General features: G+C 37.8%; 1 protein-coding gene across 2 annotated transcripts in view; it reads left to right on the top strand.

Annotated features, from left to right (window-relative positions):
* Positions 1-24994, top strand: part of SCN2A (sodium voltage-gated channel alpha subunit 2) — a 108405-nt gene that overhangs the window by 39835 nt on the left and 43576 nt on the right. Inside the window, exons 2-9 of one of the 2 annotated variants that reach the window (XM_087920031.1) lie at positions 10828-11149; positions 14347-14465; positions 17300-17389; positions 18381-18509; positions 18934-19025; positions 20175-20447; positions 22614-22677; positions 23397-23538. In XM_087920031.1, coding sequence (XP_087776157.1) covers positions 10880-11149; positions 14347-14465; positions 17300-17389; positions 18381-18509; positions 18934-19025; positions 20175-20447; positions 22614-22677; positions 23397-23538 — 1179 coding nt within the window. In that variant the 5' untranslated portion in view covers positions 10828-10879. Of the gene's footprint in view, positions 1-10827; positions 11150-14346; positions 14466-17299; positions 17390-18380; positions 18510-18933; positions 19026-19121; positions 19214-20174; positions 20448-22613; positions 22678-23396; positions 23539-24994 lie in introns of those variants that run through there. The other variant, XM_087920030.1, reaches the window with a different exon arrangement.

Raw genomic sequence — 24994 nt, 5'->3', positions numbered from 1 at the left:
AAGGTTTTCCTTCTTTTAACGAAATTGCAACTGTTGAATTCCAACCTGCAGTGTATCAGCTAAATAAGAGGTAGTGATAAGCTGACAAATTTTCTTGCCTATCTATTAAAAAGTTGCATGCATATGCACTGGGACAAAATGAGGGGGAATCCATATATATAAGCCCATGGATGGGGAAGACTTGTATGTAAATAATTATTTTTTTAAAAAAATTAACCCCATTCCCAATACACACACCACAAAGTATTTCCTTATGTTACCTACTCTGAACACTAGTAATATATTCCTCTTCAACCTATACCAAAAAGGCACATGTGAGAGAATAAGACGTAAATTACATATACCCTAGGTCAAACTTACAGCCTGTGGGCCTTATGCGTCACATGCTGGCCACCCCCATTTCCATTTTAGCGAAGGGGAAAAAAGTTGTGATATGTCACATGACAACAACGTGTCATCGCTAGTTTGACACCTAGATTATACATTCCTCATATTCTCCTAAATACCCTTGCAGATGTTATTTACTTCTTTCAATTTATATAGCTGGATGTTGCAGAATCTATAGCAAAATTATTCTCACATCTCTCAACACAGCCATTGTGCAAGCTGTACTTCTGAGTTCCCATGGTAAAATACCTCTTTAAGGCCTTATAGAAAGCCATCAGGGTAAGGGCCAATCTGGTCTCCAGAGGGTTGTTATTCCATAAGATGAAAGACACAACAGAAATGGGTCTCTTGCTTGGCCCCTTCATACGACATTCCCCAGCTGGCAGGACCTGGAACATGCCAAATGCACTACAGGAATTTCGGTGAATTCATTGGAAGTCACTGTGGTCTTCCTGCAGTTCAAAGCAGAAATGGGAAATCTTTTGTTGCAAGGTCCTGTGGAAGAGGCATTGCATATACACAGATATCCATTTGGAGAAAATGGTCAAGCAGAATGCAAAAAGCATTTGAGTGCTTTTTATATATTTTGGTACTGTAAGGCACTTTAAGATTTACACATTAGTGAACAGCTGTATTTTAAAACAGGTGCAGTCATTCCAATGAATTACTGTCTTATTAATATTGTAAATGGATTTGGGTGTAGCATTTAAAGCACACCAAGGATTTTATTGATTTCGCATCAAAGATTTAACTTCAAATAGTTTTGGTTAATGGGAAAAACATTTAGGACATTCAAATAATAATACTTAATGTACTTAATGTATCGTTGTCAAACAGTATTTTAAATATTATTTCCAAGATACATTTGCCTGTCACACCATTGATTCTTCATTTTGTTTTCTACCAGAATCCAATGAAGACATAGCAATTGTCAGTCCATGAAGCCTGGTATCTATTTTCACCTGGCCCCTCACTTCTCCATATCATAGGAGACAGGGTTTGGACAGAAATCAAATCAAATCAACCTTTATTGTCAGAGTACAACATGTGTACAATGAAATTGGCTGAACCTTCCTTCCCCCCCAACACAACTCACCGTGAAGACAGAAAGTCCCTAACCAAGTGAATCCTACTAACAAACACACAATCTTGTTACACCATGTGAACTTATTGCTCAATGTGCTGCAAGTCTATCATAGTATGTTGACATGAAGTTATTTTCCATTCAGGAGTCTGACAGCCCACGGATAGAAACTATTCTTCAGCCTGTTGGTGCAGCTGGCTATGCTTCTATATCTCCTACCCAATGGTAGGAAAGTGAAGAAGTGCTGACCAGGGTGTGAGTCGTCCCTAATGTTCCAGATTCAAATTCAGTGTGAAAAGAGTTGGACTATTTCTTAGATACAAAGCTGCTCTTGTTCCTTAATATTCACAGTTTTCATTGTTGGACTTCGTATATTGTTTGTGCTTCTGGCAAATGAGAATAGAATACAGGTAGTTCTGGACTTATGACCATAATTTCTGTTGCTGAGCAAAGCATTTGTTAAGTGAATTTTGACTCGTTTTACCACCTATTTTGCCATGGTTGTTAAGTGAATCACTGCAGTTGTTAAGTTAATGACACAGTTGTTAAGTGAATCTGGCTTCCCTATTGACTTGGGTTGCCAGAATGTCACGAAAGGTGATCACGGGGGCAGCGCAACTGTCATAAATATGAACCAGCTGCCAAGCATCTAAATTTTGTTGACATGACCATGAGCAGCAGTCGTAAGTCTGAAAAATGGTTATAGCTTATTTTTTTTCAGTGCTGTTGTAACTTTGAATGGTCACTAAATGAACTGTTGTAAATCAAGGAATACTGTGGAGAATAAAGTAGGTTCTCATTGATAGGAATACACGACAAGTCTACGTTTTGAGTTGTCATGCAGGATCAGTCATATGATAGTGATTTATGCAAGCTGAACACTATAAACGCTTCCAAGAAATCTCTTGTTTCCTTGGGTAGGAAAATGCCATTTCAAGGCAGTAAATAAGGCAGGAAGATGAGTGCTAGGATTTTCAGCTCCACTCCTCTGCTAGCCACTTTTGGTTCAGTCAGTCCTACCCACATATCTGGAATAGATTAGGAAATAGTCAAGGAAGCCTAGATCCATTTCTGTTTTAAAATGGATTTTGAAGAGTTGAGAGACTGGTTATCTTAAGGAATTCTTTGTAATAAAAAGTAAATAAAATAAAAATGTATAATAAAAATACATTTTGGCAATATTTATTGATTTAGCATATGGCATATCATACATGGACCAGCAATATTTCACCTAGATTAATAAAACACAATAAAATGTAAATGTTAAAAAGATCTGTGTTCAAATAGCAATGTCTAGGTCATGAAGCGCAGCATCGTTTGTAATGAAAAAAAATCAGATACTGGACACCCTCAGCTACATGCCCTCGGCTTACTGCTGGTCATATAGTTTGATGTGGGACTCTGCAGTCACACTGAGGGGTAGAAACTATGCCCCATTTATATAATGAGTTCTGACTAAGACAGTGTGAGGTACGATTCCTATTCAGTATTATCCATTACTGGCGTGATAAGTTCTAAGGTTGGCACCTTTTTTGTGGGGTCATTTATATGTCTTCTTATGTCTGGGTGTTCAGTGACCCCTTTGGCTTTCCATAGGGAATCGATGTTAAAATTGTTGGCAGATGTTCTGCAAGTGCCAATGGGATTTGAGTCTTCCAGCTGATAAATGAGGAAGGTCAGCATGCATTGGTAGGAGATATTTTTCTGTATTTTCTCATTACTGCCTCTTGCCTTTGTAAAACTGGCAGTGCTATATGGCTCAGAACAGAAAGTCAGCAAATCCAAGTGGTTTTAATACATCTGCTTATAGTCCTCATGGTATTGTAAAGTCTGGTGTGTAACTTACTAATATGGCAGCTGTTAAGCCATACAGGGGCATGGTATTGTGCTCTGGAATAGAGCAGCCCTAGTGCTTATGACCCGAGGATGGCAGCTGAACCTCCTCATTTAATTCTGCATAATTTCTGGAGTATGTTGTTCCTTGTATTGATTTTTGCCACTGTATTCTCTGGATGTATCTTATAGGAAGAACCTGGTCCACTATTACTCCGAGGTACTTCAAATGGGGGTTATAGGGGAGTAAGTTGTTTAAGTAGACCTTTGGGCTTAAGTAGACTCATAGGCTAGTTTGTTGTTAAGGTGAAAGCTCGTAGTTACTGTTTTGCTGGTGCTAGGAGTAAGTCTCTAGTCAGTGAACATTTTTCCCAAGATTTAAGATCTTTGGACAGGAGACTGCCACTTCCATGTGTTTTTCTTGTACTGCTGTGGCCAAATCATCAGCTTATCCAAATTTGCATTTCCTTGTTGCCAGCATAGCTGATATGTATAAGTTGAATAGTGTAGGTGCCATTACAGACCTTTGTGGGACGCTGTTGTTTAATCTTCTTACCTTACTTATGTTGTCCCCAGGGATGGGATTCACCACTGATTCGGTGATCGTGCATGCCCGATGCACACTGTGTGCGCGTGCATAGCACTCAAGTAACACAGCGGCAATCCGCTGTGCCGCGCTAATAAGCTAAGAAGATATAGGTAGGTAAAGCCCAGGGATGGGCATGTGGGCCCACATTAAAAGTTGCAGAGAACCAGTTCGCTGCCAGCTGATTTTCGGAGCAAGGGGTTCGGCTGAACCAGGCCGGACCAGTAGAATCCCACCCCTGATTGTCCCCCATTGTTATCTGACAGGACCTGTCACTCAGCATGTTATTAATTAGTCGACAGAGATTTTTGCAGGGGATAATATGCACAGTCTGTATAACAACCATTCTTCCAAACTATGTTGTATGCTGTGGTTTTTAGGTTTTTGATGATACTGATAAGGCAGGATGAAAATATCCTTTAATATCAACATAGCAGTAAATATTCTTGCTGATTTGTTCTACACTGAGTCTTTGGGTGCTCTTAACAAATAATAGGTCTGTCTTTCTTGTTCATCTCTAGCTGTCAACTGTTGTGGTTGAAAAACATTTGCCATAACAAGTTGGTATTCACGTCTATAGCAAACAAACAAACACAATATCTGGACCTGATCAATTTCTGAATCATGTATAGCAGGGGGTGTCAAACTGGCAGCCTATGGGTCAAATGCATCACACACAGGCCATGCCAATCTCACTCCGTGAATAGGAAAAACGCCACAAAACGTCATGTGATGGCAACTTGACGCCACAAGTTTGACACCCGTGATGTATAGGAGTAGTTTCATTCTTTTCTACTTTGAATACTGTTGTTTATTTTGAGTATCACAGCTGAAAAAATTCAGACTCACATGGGTCCAGAGAGAAGCAAGAAAAATGACTTCAGAATTGGAAACAATGTCCTGCAATAAAATATTAAGGGAACTAGATATTTATAAAATGTTAAAAATGACGATGTGGGGAGGATAATAGCATTCTTCAAGTATCTGAAAGGTTATTATCCAGAAAACCATAACCTGTTTTTATTGTTCCAGAAAATGATCCATAAACACTTACAGCCAAATGATGGAACCAGCATAAATTTAAATTAGCATCCTACATCCAGATTGCGGAACCAGTGACTTTCTAGCTGTTGCCCTCAATTGTGGCCGTACTGGCTAGATCTCCTGCAAGTTGTGGTTCAGCAACCTTTCTAGCCCTCATTGTTTCTCATCTTCCAAAGCATCTTTAGTACTGCTGGCCTTCTACTTTCTTTGACCATTGATCAAAAAGCAGGACATTTGTTTGCTCATACAAAAATCCAGGCAATTTTCCCTCTCGTGATGGAAGGGGGTATGCCGGTGTGCAAATGCATTGTTGTCCCACCCTTTTAAAATTATCCATGCAGAAATAAGCACATATGAAAAGACTCAACCACAACTCCCATAGAAACACCAGTCCATATATTAATAATTACTTGGCCGTTCCTATGTAATGTTTGAAAATTGATTACCATGGAGAAAAACAGCTCCGTAGCTTGGAATGCCAATTGAATAGCTCCGAGAAGGGCTTAGGCAGATGCAAATATTGAAGCCTCTTTTCAAGGGTGGTGTCTTGTCCCCTTTGACCATGAGCTCTAAAGTTCCATTTCTGATCTGCTATGTAAGCCATCATTTGTCGCCTCACTTTATCCTTATCCTTCTTCTGCCCTTGCCGTGCTTTGTTGTCAAAGCAACAGGAAACAGAGCTATACAGAGGCACACAAGCATGCTAGTTTGTTCCCTAACCAACCAGAAGCTGACGGAAGTGCAGATAAAAAATCAATAAGCTGTTTTGTTCACTGATATACTCCAGAGGCATGTTTGTGGCATCACATCTACTTCCTGGATCTAACAGTGATGACTTCAAAATGAACTTCAGGCTCCATGCTGATTTTAAATCTTGCAGGTATTGCACTCCTGTAGGAAAGTGATTTTGCCTTATAACTGATCTATTTATTTTAAGGTGATCTATCTAGCATTCTTTCTCCAGGTCTCAAGTAGATTTTTTCCTAGATCCCAGTGAAGATGCGAAGGATTGAATGGGGAACATGCTACAAATCTACTTGTTCAGCTATCAACGTTTTGTTTCTGCACTTTTTAAAAATTCTGGAACCCCTGAATTGGGAAGTATGCCATTTATATCAGTACTAATAGTGTGAATGTTTTTTGAATATATAAATTTCAAGCAAAGGGGACCAATCTAGTCTGCCACCTTGACATAGTGGTATTTATCCCTTGTTGTGTGATCTATTACAAATCAATATTTTTGGCGAGACCCTTTATTTGTATTCAGAAAAGAAGGCATGCATCTGAGGATACACATGCTCTCTGCCCTCAATTCCAATAGCAGGGTGTAGTGCCTTCAATCTTGATCAGAAACCTAGCAGGATGCAAAGTATTAAAATCTTCCTCTCCCGAGGTCTGTAAATCCTTCTGAACTTGCCATTTACTTTTTAAAAAGCTATTTACCCGTTGCTATATGTACAAAACAGGCCGCATCCAATTTGGTAACGTACATTTCTCTGCTTCATAATAACTTACTGGTCCAAAAGCCCACTTAATTAGCATGTACCAGAAGTAGAGATGAAAAAAATAGCAGCATCTGGAAAATAGCATATATATATATATATATAAAACAGGAAATAAACAAAAGAACACAACAGTGGTGGATTATTCACTGGGTGGATTATTCACTGGGTGAATAATCCAGTGCTGGATTATTCCAAAGTGTCATTCTCATTTCTCTAGAACAGGGTCTCCGACCGTGGCAACTTTAAACTGGCAGACTTCAACTCCCAGAATTCCCCAGCCAGCAAAGCTGCCAAGGTTGGAGACCCCTGCTCTAGAAAACCCCCAAAGTATGTTCATGTTTCTCATCTTCTGGAATTCAGAGGCATATCATCTGTGATCTTGGAAAAAATAGTATGCCTAACTATTCATGTTATAGTCGTGTGTGTGTGTGGTAAAGATGTATACTTTTTATTTATTTCTTTTGAATTTCACTCTACTCAGCCTAAGACAGGTGGCTAGTCAAAAAGCCCAAAGCCCATGTCTTCATCAAACTCTTTGGATTTTTCCTTGACTTCTTCTTTGGCCGGCACTGCTGCAGCAGGAGCAGCTGCTTCGGTCACTGCCGGAGCAGCAGCAGCAAAAGCTGACAGATCAACCAGGAAGGCCTTCACCTTTTCATCTAATGGGAAAAAGGAGTTTGTCTCCACGGCCACAGCCAGGACTCGCTTGTATCCATTGATGAAGGAATGGTGGAGGGAGGCCACAGTAGGGTAGCTGGTCTGCAGACAAGCCTTCCAGAAAGTGCTTGTGCAAAGTTTCCTCAGTGATATCCAGAATTTCTGGGTTGTAAATGCTGCCATTATTGAACACTTGCTGGATGATGAGCCCGAAGGAAAAGGGCGAGATGTTCCACATGTTATAGTCTTAATCAGAGGTGGTATTCAGCAGGTTCTGATAAGTTCTGGAGAACCGGTAGCAGAAATTTTGAGTAATTTCGAGGAACCAGTAAATACCACCTCTAACTGGCCCCACCCCCATCTATTCTCTGCCTCCTGAGTCCCAGCTGATTGGCTGGGTCTTCTTTTATTGCCCTGCACAGGAGAACGGAGCTGGAAAGCAGGTTAGTGGGATGGGAATGGAGCTTTTACAGTATCCTTCCCCCTGTCATGCCTACCAAGCCATGCCACACCCACCAAGCCATGCCACGTCCACCAAGCCACACCCACAGAACCAGTAGTAAAAAAATTTGAATCCCACCACTGGTCTTAATGGTCTTCAGGAGACATCTTTTAGAGAGCCATGCAAAATACTTCCATTAGGAAGCACTAAAATTTATCTCTTCCCCCTAATGCTTTACAATTGAATCTACAATCTTGATCGTACAGCAAAATTTAAAAAAAAATGTTTTCCAACCCCAATGAGAAAAATGGTTGTAAATTTGCATGGTTCTACCTTTTATATCCTAGTACCTATATGGCTGTAAGAAATAAAACTAAGTTGCTTGCATTGCAAACATGGTCCTACAACAAAACATAATTTCACTGTAGAAAAGTTAATATATTTCTGATCTGAAATAATAAATGGAGCTCCTATCATTATGCTCCCGGCTGGCCAGCCAGTTTTTGGCTCTTTTTAAAATAATTTATCAATGTTAATAAAGTGCTATGTACTCCAGCATCAGCTAGCTCCAAGTGGTCATTTTGGGAGGTCTTGGATTGAAGACTTTGCTAAGAAAAGTTTGGGTCAGGATTGGTTGCACCCCACATTCTCTGACTGCTCTGCACTTTCAAGCCCCCAGAGAGGCAGTTGTAGGGATTGATGCATCTTTGCAGGGACATGCCAAAGAGATGCTGTACAGCAGTTTTTTTCCTTCCTGTGGTGGGGTACAGCTGGCCCCTTGAAGAGCAAGCCAGCCTGGTATGCCCAGAGAGCTATTAGAAGAAAAGAAAGGGGTTCTGTCAAGTTTGGTGCAGGAAGAGTTTTGTATGTAGTGAAAGAGGGATGATCTCTGGCCAGGTGGAAAGTTAGCTTAATTAGAAGTATGTTAAGGTTGTTGTTGGAATTTTTTTTGTATTTAAACTGTTATGTAGGTGGAAACTTTCTTTTGATGTCTATGGTCATCCAGGTCATGGTTGTCCCGAAGGTGCTTTTTCAAGAGGCAACTGGACTGTCTGGTTTTCTTTGAAGATGTTTCACTTCTCATCCAAGAAACTTCTTCAGCTGTCAGAAGTTTCTTTTGGTGCATCTCATAAAGTTGATTTTTGTTTCGATTGGCCAGTTGCCAATTGCCCATCTCAGCTGGGCTGAGTTAATGACCCGACTTTTTTATTTGGTTTCCTTTCTGTAATTAGTCAGACTTATGTGGGGTGAAGATTTCCCTTCCATCCTATCTAGGTTCCCCCAAAATGCTAGTGTGGTGGGAGAAATCCATATATAATGGTGGGGAGTGGGAATGGCATCAAGGAAATCTCGTCTTCTAATCATTGATCATGTTAGAGAAGACATAACAGCTACATTTGCTTGTCATGATAAATATATTTAGTCAAATCATTGCTTATGTTACTCAAATCTAGCTAATTCGGTTGGGTTGTTGCTCAGTGTACTGTTCAGATGAATATATGAATCAATTTAGTAACCAGTTAAGCATATTGAGTGAATGTAGAGTTTTGTATCTGACTTTTAGCCGTTTGTAACTCAGTTAGTTAAACCTGAATAAATTGTATTTTTATCATAACAAGATATGTATATATAGTGATATGTTATACAAAGGAGAAAATGGAATAAACAGAATACTGAATCTGACTTAAATGTTTGCAAACCAGAGCAGTTGGAATCAGAGGATCTACTAGATCCAACTTAAATGTTTTCTATTTATGGTATCTTATATCAAATTAATCATATATTTTATTATGCTTTGCTTTTCCACTACATATTGCCTTTTACTCTAACTTTCACTGACTGAAATTAGGCAATAAGTTATCCATGGTAGTGCCCTGACATTAGTTGAGATCTAGATAAGGGCACAATGTCAATTCCCATGCAAGATTGATCTTACAATTTGGTATCAAAATTGTTGAGCAACTCCCGTGATAGTGTTATTCTAACCATGGAAAAATTACACCCATTGCAAAATTCCATGGTATTACCGCTTTACCTCTGTAAGGATTATCTGAGTTCTAACTGGAGAGATTTTTATCCACCCCATTTCCCACCTTCTAGGATCTGGTCATGGTAGCATGGTGGTTAGCAAAGGAATATGCAGAATTGCTGGTATATCAGCATTAGAAACGTTGAAGATGATAGAGATTTGCCACAGGGAGGTGGCTGTATAAACCAAGGAATACGAGAAATTTATTATGATAAGGGTAAAGAAAATATGATTTGACTTGGGCTAGAAGGCTTAAAGTGGGGTGTTCATTTAATAACCTGGAATTATTGTAATCAGTTATTGGCTGGCTGTTCTCTGGCAGTTACAGATATATAAATATGCCTATGCTTGTCATGTTCTACTCATCAAATACATCAACATTTGATATTGAAGTCAGACAGACAGAAATGTTGGCATTTAGAAGTATCTTAATAAAGTACCCTGGCTGTATTTTCACAACACTGTAAACTAAAATATGGTTGTTCACTTGTGCTGCGGATTGCAAACAAAGCTGCTGTACACTATTATTTTAAAAAATAGGAAAATAATGTGCTCACTGCAGAACATTCTTTACATGACTGCCAATGCATTGCTGTTCATAAGAAAGCTGATTTTCCTAAGAATGGATTTGATTTCCATTCTCTTAGGTCAGGGGTGTCAAACTTGATTTTATGTAGGGCCTCATCAGGGTTGTGTTTGACCTTGGGAGGCCGAGCTGGGAGTGGCCAGGATGGGCGTGGCCAGTTTGATGTCACTCGCGTTGGGCGCGTCTGTGGTGGCCTGATAGCTCTGCCAGTGAAAAATGGGCTCCCGAGCTTTGTTTTCATCCGCGATGGCCTTCTGCTGCCTTCTGCCAGTGAAAACAGAGCTCTGTTTTGGTAGAAGAGGGTAGCAGGAAGCCATTGCGGTTGAAAACGGAGCCTGGGAGAGCCACACGTTGACCTCCCAAGCTCTGTTTTTGTTGGCAGAGACACAGTGGGCCAGTCCTTTGCTGTTTCTAGGGCAGCCCTAGAGGCCAGATTTAAGCACTCCCCCCCACCCCCAGGCCTTGAGTTTGACACCCCTGTCTTAGGTGTTTAAAAGCAATAAAAAAGAGGAGGAAAACTGGTAGCTACGAAAATCAATAAATAAATTGACAAGAAAGCCTTACTCTCCCATTTGTAACCTACCATCCCTGAAGAAAATAATAAGCAAGCATTTCAGTGTTGATCCAGAGAGCATAACATTCATTTTTTTCTTTTATGTTTTTCTGCATCCTAGCATTTTTTTATGCATGGGGCACAACTGTAATTAAGAGCTGCAGGATGAAAAGATGGCACAGTCAGTGCTGGTACCACCAGGACCTGACAGCTTCCGCTTTTTTACGAAAGAATCACTGGCAGCTATTGAACAACGCATTGCCGAGGAAAAGGCGAAGAAGTCCAAGCAAGAGCGGAAAGACATCGATGATGATGAAAATGGACCAAAACCGAATAGCGATTTGGAAGCAGGCAAATCCCTGCCCTTTATATATGGAGACATACCTCCGGGGATGGTGTCCGAGCCATTGGAGGACTTGGACCCATATTACATTAACAAAAAAGTGAGTGCTGGAATTTTAACATAGAATTTGGGAGGGGGGAAATTCTGCAGTCCTCTTTCCTCAGTAGATAGACAACTTCTATACCTCATATTGTTATCTTATAAATATGGACTTTCGTTCATTTATGCTTACAACTAAAGCATTATTTGGAGATAATATTACAATACTGTAAAAATGTTATTCCATGTCCCCACCTCATTGTTGTGAAGTAGTTTTATAATATATTTTGTATTCATACATCTGGAAGAAAATGATTGAGGGGGAAATTACTTAACAAAAATTACATGGCACTTGCAACAAATCTTCACTTTACAGACTCAGTGTTTTTAAATGATTGAATTTGTTTAGCAATTGCCCTCTGGTCGAGTTCTTCTTTTCACACTAGTATGGATGTAAATGTTTGATTTGGTTTCTGTACTATCCTACAGCTATGTGGGTTGCTGTTAGATCCGTAGCTTTAGAACAACCTGACCCTGACTCTGCTATTAAAAAAAAGAAAAGAAAAGATATTCTTGCAGTCAGAAAATCCTGCTTTCAATTTAATTAAAATTAAAAATAATTCTTTGGCCTGGTCGTCTTTAGCTTGGTATCGTTCACATGCCCATCTCCTAGAATTCATAGCCAGAAAGGGGAAGGTCACGTTTTTTAGGAATCCCATATGTTAACACAGCATTTGGAGAAGGCCACTGTAAGTAAGCCTTAAGAGCAAAACATTATTTTTCCTTCTAATTTCTTCTATAAGAAAATGTATACAAACAGTAAGATACATGTTTTTATTTCCTCAGAAGATGCATAGCAAATCCCACTCAATTAGTAGTTTCCAAAACTTCATTCCACTTCTTTATTCTGAATAGAGCCCTTTTGCTAAGGGCTAAACAAAAAGTAAACGTTAAATAAACTTCCTTTTTATGCAACTCAGTTAGCAGGATTTTTTTTTTAATTCCAAAAAATTGGACTTAATCTTTTTAACTCCACTGAATATAACTAGTAGAGGCTTTTTTTTACCATATGATCATGCATATAATCACCTCAGCAGACATATGTTTGACCCCATCTTTAACTTAGAATAATTAGTATGTGATCTGCATATGGATGACATTAGACTGAGTCCTTTAATGTGGTCAGATCACTTCCTGGTCCAGATGACATTTTCACTGCTCGTAAATGGGCCCATGAAGAAGGTCTTCCTCAAGATCTAATGATCTTGATTGCTTCTGGAAGGTTCCTGGTAAGTTTCATATCATCTGTTAGGCTGTTCTATTGAGTGTCGGGTGGACTTCTGGCTTGAGATGGTAATTGGGATGCTTGGTATGATTCTTCCCAAGCAGCCTCTTTCTATACTGGTTGACACTGGGATTGGAGTTGGGGGTGTTCTTTGTTTTACTAGGACCTGTGGGACAAGATGTGCAACAGTTGAAGTGTCAGTGAAAGGAAAGTGTAATCCGACTGAGTTTGAGTATGACCTACAGGTAGTTTTCACTGTAACTGAACCCAGAACTTCTGTCTCTAAGGGAAGTGGTTATTAAGTGAGTCATGCCAATTTTTTTATTGTTTTGCCATGATTGTTAAATGAATTACCACAATTTTTAAACAAATCTGCTTCCCCCATTACCTTTACTTGTTGGAAGCCCCTTGGACAGGTCACAAATGGTGATCACATGACTCTAGGACGTTGCAACCATTCTAAATACATGTTCGTTGCCAATTCTGATGACATGACCAAAGGGATGCTGTGGCAGTCATAAATGCAAGAATCGGTCTTTACATTTTTTAAAGTACTGTCATAACTTTGAATGGTTATTAAATGAATGTTCGTAAGTCAAGGAATACCTGTATGGTCAAGCCTACCATCTGTGACTTTAAGTGTGGGGAGAAACTGGTTTAAATTTGACTGCTTCCTGATAGAGAAATAGGAGCAGAAGAAAGTCTTGTGACTTATAAGTACAAGATTTTGCTATTAACATTGCTCACTTTCTCTGTAATCTTAATTATTCAATCAGAACTGTGTGCTTGAAGCGCCACCAGCAATATTATCCAGGAGTCCTTTTGATCTATGAACTCTGATGAAGTGAATAGGGTCTCATATCCTCAGTTGGGATTCAGTTATGGAATGAAAATGCATTTTACTCTGGTGGATGACCTTCAATACTTTTGAGGAAATGCATCCATTCTGGTATTTTTCTATCTCTCAGGGGTATTTAATACTATTAGCCAGGTTATCCTGCTTGGCTGCTTAGAGGACTGGGATTTAAATGTGCTATCTTTTATTTTCTGAGGGAGCACATCCATATCTGTGATGGATGGGGAATAAAAATCAGCCCATCAGGTAGTCACTTGTGGATATTCTTCCTCTGCTGCTGTTCATGATATACTTGTACAGGAGAGGAGAGCTCATTGATTCATTGAGAGTGAGATATTATAAATATGCAGATGATACCAAATTTATCATCTGTCTACATCTTGGTAGGATAATTGTAACATTAAATTCATACTGATGGGTTCTAGTTCATGGATGAGAGCATGGGTACATTTTTACAGAGATTTTGGGAAGCAAAACAATTTTTAAAAGTATAACCACCCAGTTACAAGGTGAAGTATAAGCATGGTGCACCATATATATCATCTTTTCTTTATGAAGTTTTCTCAGATATACTGACCAAGTGCAGCTTCACAAGAACGTATATAATACCTTTTAGGCATATCCTGATAAAAAAAGTTTTTAATGAGCTTTTTTTATTTGGTAGTGAAGAATTCTGCAGCATTACTGGACTTGCCTAATCCATTGATCTCAATAGATTAAGATGTTGAGAGTGAGGGAAGAAACGGCTGGGTTACTGATGCTGAAGCTGGCGAGAAGCTAGTCTACAATTAAAACCATAGAAGGAAAGAGCTTTTCTCAGTCTGTCAAAATCTAGGTTTTGCTCTTGAATTTAAGTGTACAATATTTAAATTTTTATCTGGTTGCACAAGTCTGGCTCCATGTTAAAGAAAATATCTGCTTACCATAGTTGATGAGCGCATTTTGAATCATAAACAGATGATTGAACAAAATTAGATAGGGGGGTAGAGAGATTACCTTCTATATTTGTAACTGCTACTTCAATAAAGTCTTTTGTATCTATGGTAGACCAATGCAGAACCCATTTTACAGGTTCTGGATCCCATTTTCTCCATTAATTTTGTTACTTTTTTTCTAGACTTTTATAGTATTGAATAAAGGGAAGGCAATATTTCGATTCAGTGCCACATCTGCTGTGTACCTGTTAACTCCTTTCAACCCTCTTAGAAAAATAGCTATCAAGATTTTGGTACATTCATATCCTTTTCAAGTTCTTTGTTCATAATGATTGAAATAATGCTATTTCTGTTTTCAGTAAGTTGACTAAACCATGGGGATTTTGTTTGTTTACTTCCTACTTTGTCCTGTTCATCTTCTCTTTTTGCCTCTTACCCATTTCTATATTTTTTATTTTATTTATTTACCCATTTCTACCAATGCTGCCCTCCACCCATTTATGAAGTGCAGAGCTTTAAAAAATAAGATGTTAAAAAGCCTTCCTTTTTTTCTTCTGTTCTTCCCCATGATTTCTTGCTGTAGCCTTTATTTCTATGATCCTGCTTTTGAATTTTGCTTTGTTATACCAAACACCAGTGATTTGGACTCTTGACCTACGATTTTTAGATGGTTATCAGGAATTCCTCAATAAAATCAATATGTTTTCTTAAAATGAATTTACCTGTCAATCATTCTTTCCCTGCAGTGAGATAAATGGGAGATTTGGCTTATATTGGAAGAGCCATTTCTAATTCCTGGGGCTCTAATTAGGCATATCAAGACAAATCAAATTTCCATGTGAACTGAGTGAAAAATATCCCTGCATTTTTTGCTAAATTCTCTGGATCGTGTATAGATGGATGCTATATATAAACTGATTTATTAAATATTTCAGCGTTATTTTCAGACAGTTAAATAGGTGTTCAAAATATAAATTTAGAGCAGACGTTATGCCTATTGAAATTCATCTATAACTTGTAAGTTGTTGCAAGCATTCAGTCCAAACTTAAGTCCAAACAGTAAGTCTTTATGTTTTCCTTTTTATACAGAATTAACAATATTATTTTTCAGGTAGAAAGCACTGGTATGTTTTTCTGTAATTTTAATATGATATAATTATTCTGAATCTATATTTCAATTGATTTTGAAAATCGTGAGAGAATTCTGAATTCTGAATACTACTCCATTCAACTGTGAAGTTTGCAAGATGTTGTTCAAGGCAGTTTCTCTCCAATTTCAGGGAACACAAAATATTAATGAACAGCAAATGCTCATGTCAAGCAGCATGGCCTTCAATTTTTGCAATTTCTATGCTGCTAACCTCAGTACCTTACAGTGGAATCCTATAACATCAGATCCATATAAACAATTAAGTTTTATTGGTCTGTTTTAATACATTTATGTATGTCATTTTTTTTACTATTTGAACATGTAATACATTGGACCAGCTCTAGAGAATGAGTAGATTCCATTGTTTCAGCACAAACACATACCTATTTTAAAATGTCTCATGTATTCCATGCTACTTATTCTCAGTGTATAAAAATGTATATACAATTCCAGATGAATTCATATTTTTATGGTTTTGAGAGCTTCCCCCCTGCCTCCCCCAATATTATTTTTAGCCTTACAGCCACATTCTAGTCCTTGATGGCTACATTCTAGAAAATTCTCAATGAACAACTTGGTGGTACCTATGGGGGGAATGAAACAGACTTAAAAGAGAAACATCTGATAAAAAAAACTAAATGTTAAGATTCTCTTTTATTAGAAGGAGGGCCCGAATTCCACTTTTTATATCCCCATGAATTGTCAGGAAAGGCCTCTGGTCCTTGAATCAGTATTCCTTGGCAGAAGCCTTCTTTCATCCTTTACGCTGAAAAACTTTACCAAAATCTGAATAGAAATTGTGCGTGCTAATTCAGCAGTTCATCCCAACAATCCCTTGTATACTGTTCTGAGCACACACTAGGAAGGTGAAATGCACATATAATACCCAGCCCTTCAAATAAAGCAGCTCTCAACATCTTTTATTTTATGCTGCCATCATATGGCCATTTAATGCCATATACAAGAAAACATTTCTAGTAAGATGGTGACAGGGAAGAATTCTAACACAAACCTTGAATTATTCTTTGCATGACTCAGCCATTACCTCAGGAAGGAAAGCAAAAAAGTCAAGATGATGGCCATGCCATCAGTGTCCTAACCTTTTTTAAAAAAATATTTGTCACAACGAACATTTAAACAAAGAAGGTAGTGCTCACCTGTCTTTGGCCACTTTTTTTTTTTTTACTATTTTTGATCCTTTGCAGACACTCCTAGAATTGCTGCTGCTCAACCTTCCCTTTGAGCAAGTCTTTCAGGCAGGTAGACCTCATGGCCCAGCACCATTTTCTTAAGCCCTTCCATTAATAAGCATACAGATGTTTTGAAGTCAGGCAAATGTTTGTTGCATTCTCCCTAAAAGAACAAAAAATATGATCTGATTATTCCACCAGGACTACCTTAAAGAGGTGGGACTAGTATGAAGTTACCTTCGGAAGGTATAAATCTAACTTTAAATCAGTTCACAGAATGTAAGATATCAGACTGTATTTGAGCCTTGAAACATTAATGGTTCAGAATTATTAGTGCTCACTAATCAATGTCTTACAGAGCATAGGTTAGCTCTAAAAAAATTCAGTGGATATTGAACTGAATATTATTTTTCTTCCATGTCAAAAATGTTCTTCTCTGGTTGCCTGTCCTTTTTGTTTGTGGCCTGGTCAGTTTCTTTGCATTCTGGTGTTATACTGGCCAATAACATCTTGCTGCAGTTACCTGGTTTTACTTTTAATAAAGAGGTAACAACTTTTTCCCATCTTTCATTTCTATAAAAATCCTTATTTTTTTAAAAAAATTCTGCTTATGTAAATGTTTACTTTTAAAAAACTTGGAGCAATGTGTAGAAAATTTTGGAAATTCTCTTCAAGCATTATCATTATTTTGTAAATATACAAGAAGTTACTGATTCTGAAAATAAGCCAAATACATTGTTGATGTGATCATTTACAAGAAGTGTTTTCCAGTATGTTTTCCTTAACTATTAATACATTATTCAGCATGCTTATTATGTGCACTATTTTAACCAACTGTGTATTTATGACTATGAGTAATCCTCCAGAATGGACAAAGAATGTAGAGTAAGTCAAATTTTATTTCCATTCAACATGTTAACAAAGCCAGAAAGGTTGTTTTCATTTGCAGTAATCAAGTGACTTATTCTAATATTTATAGCATACTTCAATAATGAGTTTCATAACATTGTTGTTGTTTTTTACAAATTATGCAAACTGTTCTGGATTACAATATTTAGTGCCCATTAAGGTTATGCATGGAAAACGTGATGTAAACTGGCCCTGAAACCAAGACCTATATTCTATACCATGGGTGTCAAACTCGTGGTGTCACGTTGCCATCACGTGATGTTCCACAATATTTTTTTGCTTTGCAGAGCTGGGGTGGGCATGTTCTGAGTGTAATGCATCTGGCCCACGGCCCATTAGTTTGACACCCCTGTTCTATACAGTGAGATACAGTGCACTACCTTCATTTCAAGTACTTCCAGAGGTGGTCTTCAGCAGGTTCTGACCAGTTCTGAAGAACCAGTAGTGAAAATTTTGAGTAGTTCGGAGAATGGCAAATACCACCTCTGACTGGAGATTTTACAGTAACCTTCCCCTGCCACGCCCACCAAGCCATGCCCACAGAACCAGTAGTAAAAAAAATTGAATCCCACCACTGAGTACTTCCATTGGCATGATTACCACCAGTGGAGATACATGTATTTTATATCATCTGCAAGCTTATATTTACTTGCGTATAACTTTTGTGTATATCCTTGCATATTAGATTTTAATTCCTTGCAGTTTCCTTCCGGTTTGGTGTACCTGCAAAAACTTAACCTGTGCAATGTAACATAAAATGGAACTGTTGCTCCCACCTACTTTTTGTCCTTTTGAATTATAACCGGGCCATTTCTTTATTCTCCAGAACAGAATTGTTTGCTATTTTAAATTTCTGGCATTTTCTCCATTTTAATTTTTTATTGTTACCTTTGAAAATGTGGTATATATATAATTGTTATAAAAAACAATTGTTTTCCTTTAATTCTTGTGCTGAAATTTTCCTTAGATACACGTTCACTGGAATTTATACCTTTGAATCACTAATAAAAATTCTTGCAAGGGGCTTCTGTTTAGAAGGTTTTACGTTCCTCCGGGATCCCTGGAATTGGTTGGATTTCACAGTTATAACATTCGCGTAAGTGTTTCATTGTGTTCTGATTATTTTGTGTTTTGAAGAATTTAATAGGGACTGATCTCAGGAGAAAAGTTTATTCAAGAAGGAAAAGTATTTTGAAAGATTTCTATAACAATAAATCTAATTGTGCTTATTCATGTTATTTATTTTTTAGCATGTCAGAAACAGTCTTGGCTATAGAGGCAAAATAATGTGTTTGGCCACTTGCTTATAATAAATTAATACACTTCTCAAATTCCCAAATTAATTTTCACAAACAATGTGATTTGTGCATTGATTTATTTAATTTGAAGGTCAGGAAAGCCATATTAGCAAATACAAGGCAATTGCAGCAAAGGGAGACAAGGTGTTAATTAAAGACCCCGCCCCAGCAAGTAGCCTAAGCTCTGCCTCAATTCTGAATAACTGTGGTTTAATTCTACAGGTATATAACAGAATTTGTAAACCTAGGCAATGTTTCAGCTCTTCGAACTTTCAGAGTATTGAGAGCTTTGAAAACTATTTCTGTAATTCCAGGTAAGGAGTGGCTTGACGAAGGGCCAGGCCCCTTGGTATTTCCAGCTGTTTTTTGTGTGTTGTCATTGTGTTTGTGTGTGAACTCCCCTATTACAGATATGTGACAGAGTTTGTGGACCTGGGTAATGTCTCAGCGTTGAGAACATTCAGAGTTCTCCGGGCATTGAAAACAATATCAGTCATTCCAGGTGAGAGCTAGGTTAAACCCAGAGGCTGACTTTTTAGAATTCCATGGAAGATGAACCATCTTTTTAAGCATAAGCCATGTTGCTCACTGCACAGTAGAAGCAAAAATAAAAAGCAAGAATCAAACACATGGCTTTCAGTCTAATGTGATTCTTTGCTTTTTAAATATTACAGCTTACATTTTCTTTCCAGTCCAGCCTTTGCGTTTAACACATTCTTGCATGAGACATTTGCAGTAGGTGGCTATACAATTTGCATCTTATGACATCAAGCTTTCTACTTTTAAATTAAAGGCCAATATAGTGAGGCTTTCATATTGATGCAAATTTTATCTTCTTTTTTTTTTGCAGGCACTTCAGACAAACTTGCAATCTGTTGTTTATATGCTTTTTTTTTTAAAGAAAATGCAATGTGTTAAATATGCAGAACACGAAGTATAGCATGGGCCATGCATGGGGATTTCCTAGAAGTTGTCTGTCTTTTCCAAACCATCACCTGTTTTATACCATAAGATTTAATCCAGTATCATTCAAATAGCTTATATCACATACACTTATTAATAAGCATAAACTGAGGCACATTGTTGAATATTTTACAAAGTGGTCGCACAATAATGGTTTGGGCAAGAAACACAGCAAGTGAAAATAATGTGCTTTTCCATAGAGATACAGCATGGATAGCAAAATCATATTTTTTGCTTAGGCCAAGTGTTCCTCTGATTACGTACAATGTATGTTTATCTAAAAACATAAATATATTTTATTTGTATATGAAATTTGAGATCAGCGTATACTTAACAGCTTCTCATTCATGTTCATAGGCAATCAGGCTTTTCATGAAACTGTCACAAAGACAATTCATTTCATCGCCATACTGCATGAAAAGTTACTTGAAACAATACTTTCTTATGAAGTCTTGAACACTATATCAAAACTGCTTTCTTTCTTTTTTCTTGGCTTGCAGGCCTGAAGACAATTGTAGGGGCTCTCATTCAATCTGTGAAGAAGCTCTCAGATGTCATGATCTTGACCGTGTTTTGTCTGAGTGTATTTGCACTAATAGGGCTCCAACTTTTCATGGGGAACCTGAGGCATAAATGCCTGATTTGGCCACCAGACAATTCTACTTTTGAAATAAACATCACTTCCTATTTCAATAGCACAATGGGAGAAAATGGTACCTTTGTAAATACGACAGTGACCACTTTTAACTGGGAAGATTATGTCAGTGATGACAGTAAGAACTACTTATTTATTTATTTATTTATAAAATGTATTGGCCACACATCTTACCTTAGAGTAACTCTGGGCAGCTTAAAGTTACATCTTAGTTAAAACATAAAATGTTAAAACCAAACCTTAAAACTTACATATTCTTTATGTTTTAACCTTTCTTCCAAAAGTTTTCCTTAGCAGAAATGGTGTATTGTAAGCAAATGCTGTAGTTGGTTTGCTAATTCATGGTGTTTCCAATCCAAGGAATATTAGTTATTTTCTTTTCTACTACTACGGCAATGCTTGACTTTTGACCACAATTGAGCCCAACATTTCTGGTACTAAGTAAGACATTTGTTAAATGGGTTCTGTCCCATCTTACGACTTTTCTTGTCCCTAATGGTTAAGTGAATCTCTGAAAATGGTCATAAGTCACTTTTTTCAGTGCCTTCGTAACTTTGAGCAGTCACTAAATGAACTGTTGTAAGTTGAGGACTACCTGTAATGGTATAAACATGAAGAAAATATGTTAAATTGTGGTTTAAATTGTGGCAAATTGCATTTTGTACCCTCTTAAATTTTGGATGATTTAAAAATAATAATAATAATGACACATTCCAGAGAGATTGCCATATCAGTTTAGTAAAGCACAACCCCAAAAAAGTGTGATTTGGGAGCCTTTAAAAGGCCTTTCCTTTTTGCTGAGTTGAAATACTATCCAGCCATTCTTCAATCAGCAAAACATTATGCCAGTATGATATTTCTGCCACCGTAGCTATTGTGCTTCTGTTGCTTCTGCTCCCAGTCACTTGGATCTTCCTTCCAAAACGGGAAGAAAGAAAGCATGTGAGTTGGAAAACCAATGTCTCCAAGGAGAAAAACCTAATTGCTAGAAAAGTTCTAGACACTCTGAGTTCCAGCCAAAAGAGAAATGGCTAGGGAGGGCTAGGTTGAGATTGGAAATTGGGGAGGGGGCGCAGAAGACATCCATCAATGAGCCAATTGAAGGTCACCAGCCTCCCCTTGGACCCAAAAGGCTCTGTAGATAAGGGCTTGTTCCATTTTTCCAATGATGAAAACAGATTTGATCTGCCTTTAGCTGGCCTCTGTGACAATCTAACACTGAACTGGAGGCTTGCTGTCTCCTCAACAAATAATGAATAAGCCAGTATGATATGAGGATGAGGATGAGGAGGGCATGTGGAAGAGACCACTACCAGTCTGTTCATTCCTCTGAAAAGTAATGGTGACAAAGCCTAATAGTTTTTGTACACTTTAAGGTTATCCTTAGATGATCTCAGAATACAGGAAAACATTTATACAGTTAAGAATGATATATTCCAAGCACTCATCAGCTAGCAATGTCTTGAAGGCAACATCATACACAGGGAAAAGGGAAAAGGTTGCCAGTGGAAAAAAATTGCCATAATTAGATGCAATTGAAAAATATCTAAAGATTTACAGATTTGTTCTGACATGTAGATGGACACCAAGTCCAGCAGATGCATAAATCAAAATGGCTCCGGTGTGACCTTTTTAGTTATTGCTAGCAGTTGTAGCATCTACTGCATTAGTGGCAAGGCAATGTCCCTTGGGTGCTACATTGAACAGATCAGACTTTGTACACACACAAAAAATAATGGACACAGGTTTGACAATAGGACTCAAGACAAGGAGAAAGTAATATCAGAGTATTTTAAATTCCCAGAATATTGATTACCGATCTCAAAGTTGCTATTTTGGAGCAAAGAAATTATTCTTCATAGAATAAGAGCCTGCTGGATTCCCATATGTCAGGCTGTTTCACAAAGTCTTTATAAACAAATGAGTGTTTAACACATTACAATTCTTAACTGTAATCTGTTTTATGTAACAATCTGCATCTGTATAACCACTCTTTTCCTCTTCCTTGTTTCATGCTTATCTTACATCAGTTTAATTACCCTACGCATCTCCTGAAGAGAGTTGTAGCTCAGAAAAGCTTGTGCCTTTTAGTAAAATGTGTTAGCTTGAAACAGTGCTACCAGATTCTGTTTTTTAACTACCATAGACTTGCATAGTATTTCTCCTATAACATTGTTGTAATATATTTGTTAGTCTTTAGGATTCCGCAAGTCTATTTAGCTTATTTGTACTAACAGTGACTTTTAGTGTAAGTAAATATATAGCCAATTCTCTTTCCAAATAGGTCACTTTTACTTCTTGGAAGGACAAAATGATGCTTTACTGTGTGGCAACGGTTCAGATGCAGGGTAAGAAGACAATCTGTTTTATATATTATATATTGTTATTTATATAATAAATTATTTGTTTGGAAATTGCTGCTGAAATTATGGTTAAGGGTAAACAATTTAACTTTTTTTTTACTCGCTGAAGTGTTTCAGATTTGATAATATTCGGGTGGGGCAGAAGTTTGCTGCTTAAATATTTGCAGCTAACTTTAAGCCATAAATATTGAAGATGGAAGGAGCTATGGACATTTCTCCACTTCTCTTTATCAGTCTAACTTTATTTAATTATCTTGAAACTTAGAAACATTTCTAAAGTCAAAATAAGCCTCTTTCTTTGTTTCTGGTCTTGAACTGTTATTTAAAGAGATACTGATCTGATAGGACTGCATTTTATGATACTGCCTTAAGGATTTAGCTTAGCCAATCAATAATTTTCCCTAGTTAATATTGAAAAAGACCAGCCTTTCTCAACTTGGTGCACTCCAGTGTTTTACATTTTAGCTGGTTTAATCCTTCATCCCACATTGCCAAATTAAAATCCATTATTTTGGAGGGCATCAAATTGTGGCCAGTCTTTGTGTGTAATTGGTATTCTTGGATGATTTCATAATACATTTACAAGTGAGTATAATTTTCATTCTATTGAAAATTGATAGGCTGCTTGCTCAAGCCTCAGTCTATAGTAAAGCATACATTGATTAGGATAATCTTTAAAAATGGCAATTTTTTCCTTTTTCTAGTCAATGTCCAGAAGGATATATGTGTGTAAAAGCTGGTAGAAACCCCAACTATGGCTATACAAGTTTTGATACCTTCAGCTGGGCCTTCTTGTCACTCTTTCGGCTGATGACTCAGGACTTCTGGGAAAACCTTTATCAACTGGTGAGGGTCTTTGAAAGCAGGAAGTACCAGTAGTAGCACCAAGGCTGACTATGTAAAGCAGCATTTTAATATGAGCACCTGAATGAATTGTGAACAAACATTTGCAACTGTTATGCCATGATGAACTGTTTCTGAAGCATAACAGTTGTATACTCAAATGCTCAAATAAAGAATTTCAGAGTCTACTTATTTCATTAAGAGTTAAATGTATACCACAAGGTCTTAATTTTGATCATGTGAGAGCCGCTCTAGGCTTTACTTGGCATACTGAGGCCTGCATTCCAAAATAGATGGGATTCCAAATTGGTGATCATTTTGAGAGGTTGGAGAGTATGGGAGACAAATAGCGGTCTGCAATCTTGAGGCATTTTTCCCCTTTGATGTCCAAATTCTCCACAATGTAAACAAGTACCCAATACTTGTCCCCATCTTCTGTGAGTCACTTGCTGGTCAGAAAAGGAATAGTGATAGGCTATATGAAGCCAGCCACTTTTTGCATCACTGATATCCAACTTTGTTAACCATTTTGGCATGAACATTGGAGCTCTTGGGCAACAGAGAACCGTTCCAACTTCCGTTTCTCAAAGGAATATATGGAACTGTATTAGACTCCTTCATGCTATTAACCCCAATAGCCATAAAGAATGCTGAGATGGGGATTCTCTTACCAGGAGATAGCAAGGAAATGAACCCACAATATCATGGAGGGCTGCAATCCCTTCCTGGATACCAGGAGCTATTACCGGATTGTGGGACCCTTCCCTACAGCCCTGTACATAATGGATAAAACACCCAAGCACAGTGTTTTGTATATGCTCAAGGGATCCTGTTGTAATGCAACGTTTACCGTTGGTTTTTCCTCCCAAAAGACAAACATTACTTTCAGGGTCAGCAACTTGAAAACTTCAAATATTCTCATGAGCTCTAATAGCTCCCATAGTTCTTTATAACTCTCATAAGAGCAAGCTAACTTGACTATCTGCAGGGCACCATTTAATCTATTCCTACATTGGCCCTATAAAGAATTCATTTCACAAATCAGATAAAAGTGAAGGGGTAGGATAGTATTCTCTTCCCAGTTAAACACCCTCCAGGTCAACTCCATAATCTTCAGACATCATCTTATGGATAGCTTTTTAAAAGGAAATGGGAAGAAAAGCTCTTGAGTGAGTAAGAGGAAGTGAAATAGAGAACATTGACCATTGAAATAGAGAACAGCATCCCTTTGCTCTCTACAAAATAAAGCTTTGCTGGTAGTTTCAGTGTACTGCCTATGCTCCAACTCACCATTCTGCTCAGTGTAGTCAGTAAAATGCCAAATGTGTATATTAGAAGCAACCATAGTACTGCACAAGTACAGAAATAACAGATGACCTGTATTTATGCAACCTCCTTGGCAGGATCAGGTAGCCCAGGGATGTCAAACTCGCGGCATTATGGTCACATCATGCGACGT

Source organism: Pseudonaja textilis, chromosome 1 (assembly GCF_049901715.1).
Source record: "Pseudonaja textilis isolate UNSWEBS1 chromosome 1, rPseTex1.2, whole genome shotgun sequence".
Classification (NCBI taxonomy): Eukaryota; Metazoa; Chordata; class Lepidosauria; order Squamata; family Elapidae; genus Pseudonaja; species Pseudonaja textilis.
Note: the sequence above shows the minus strand (reverse complement) of the source record. Positions and strands in the feature narration are given on the sequence as shown.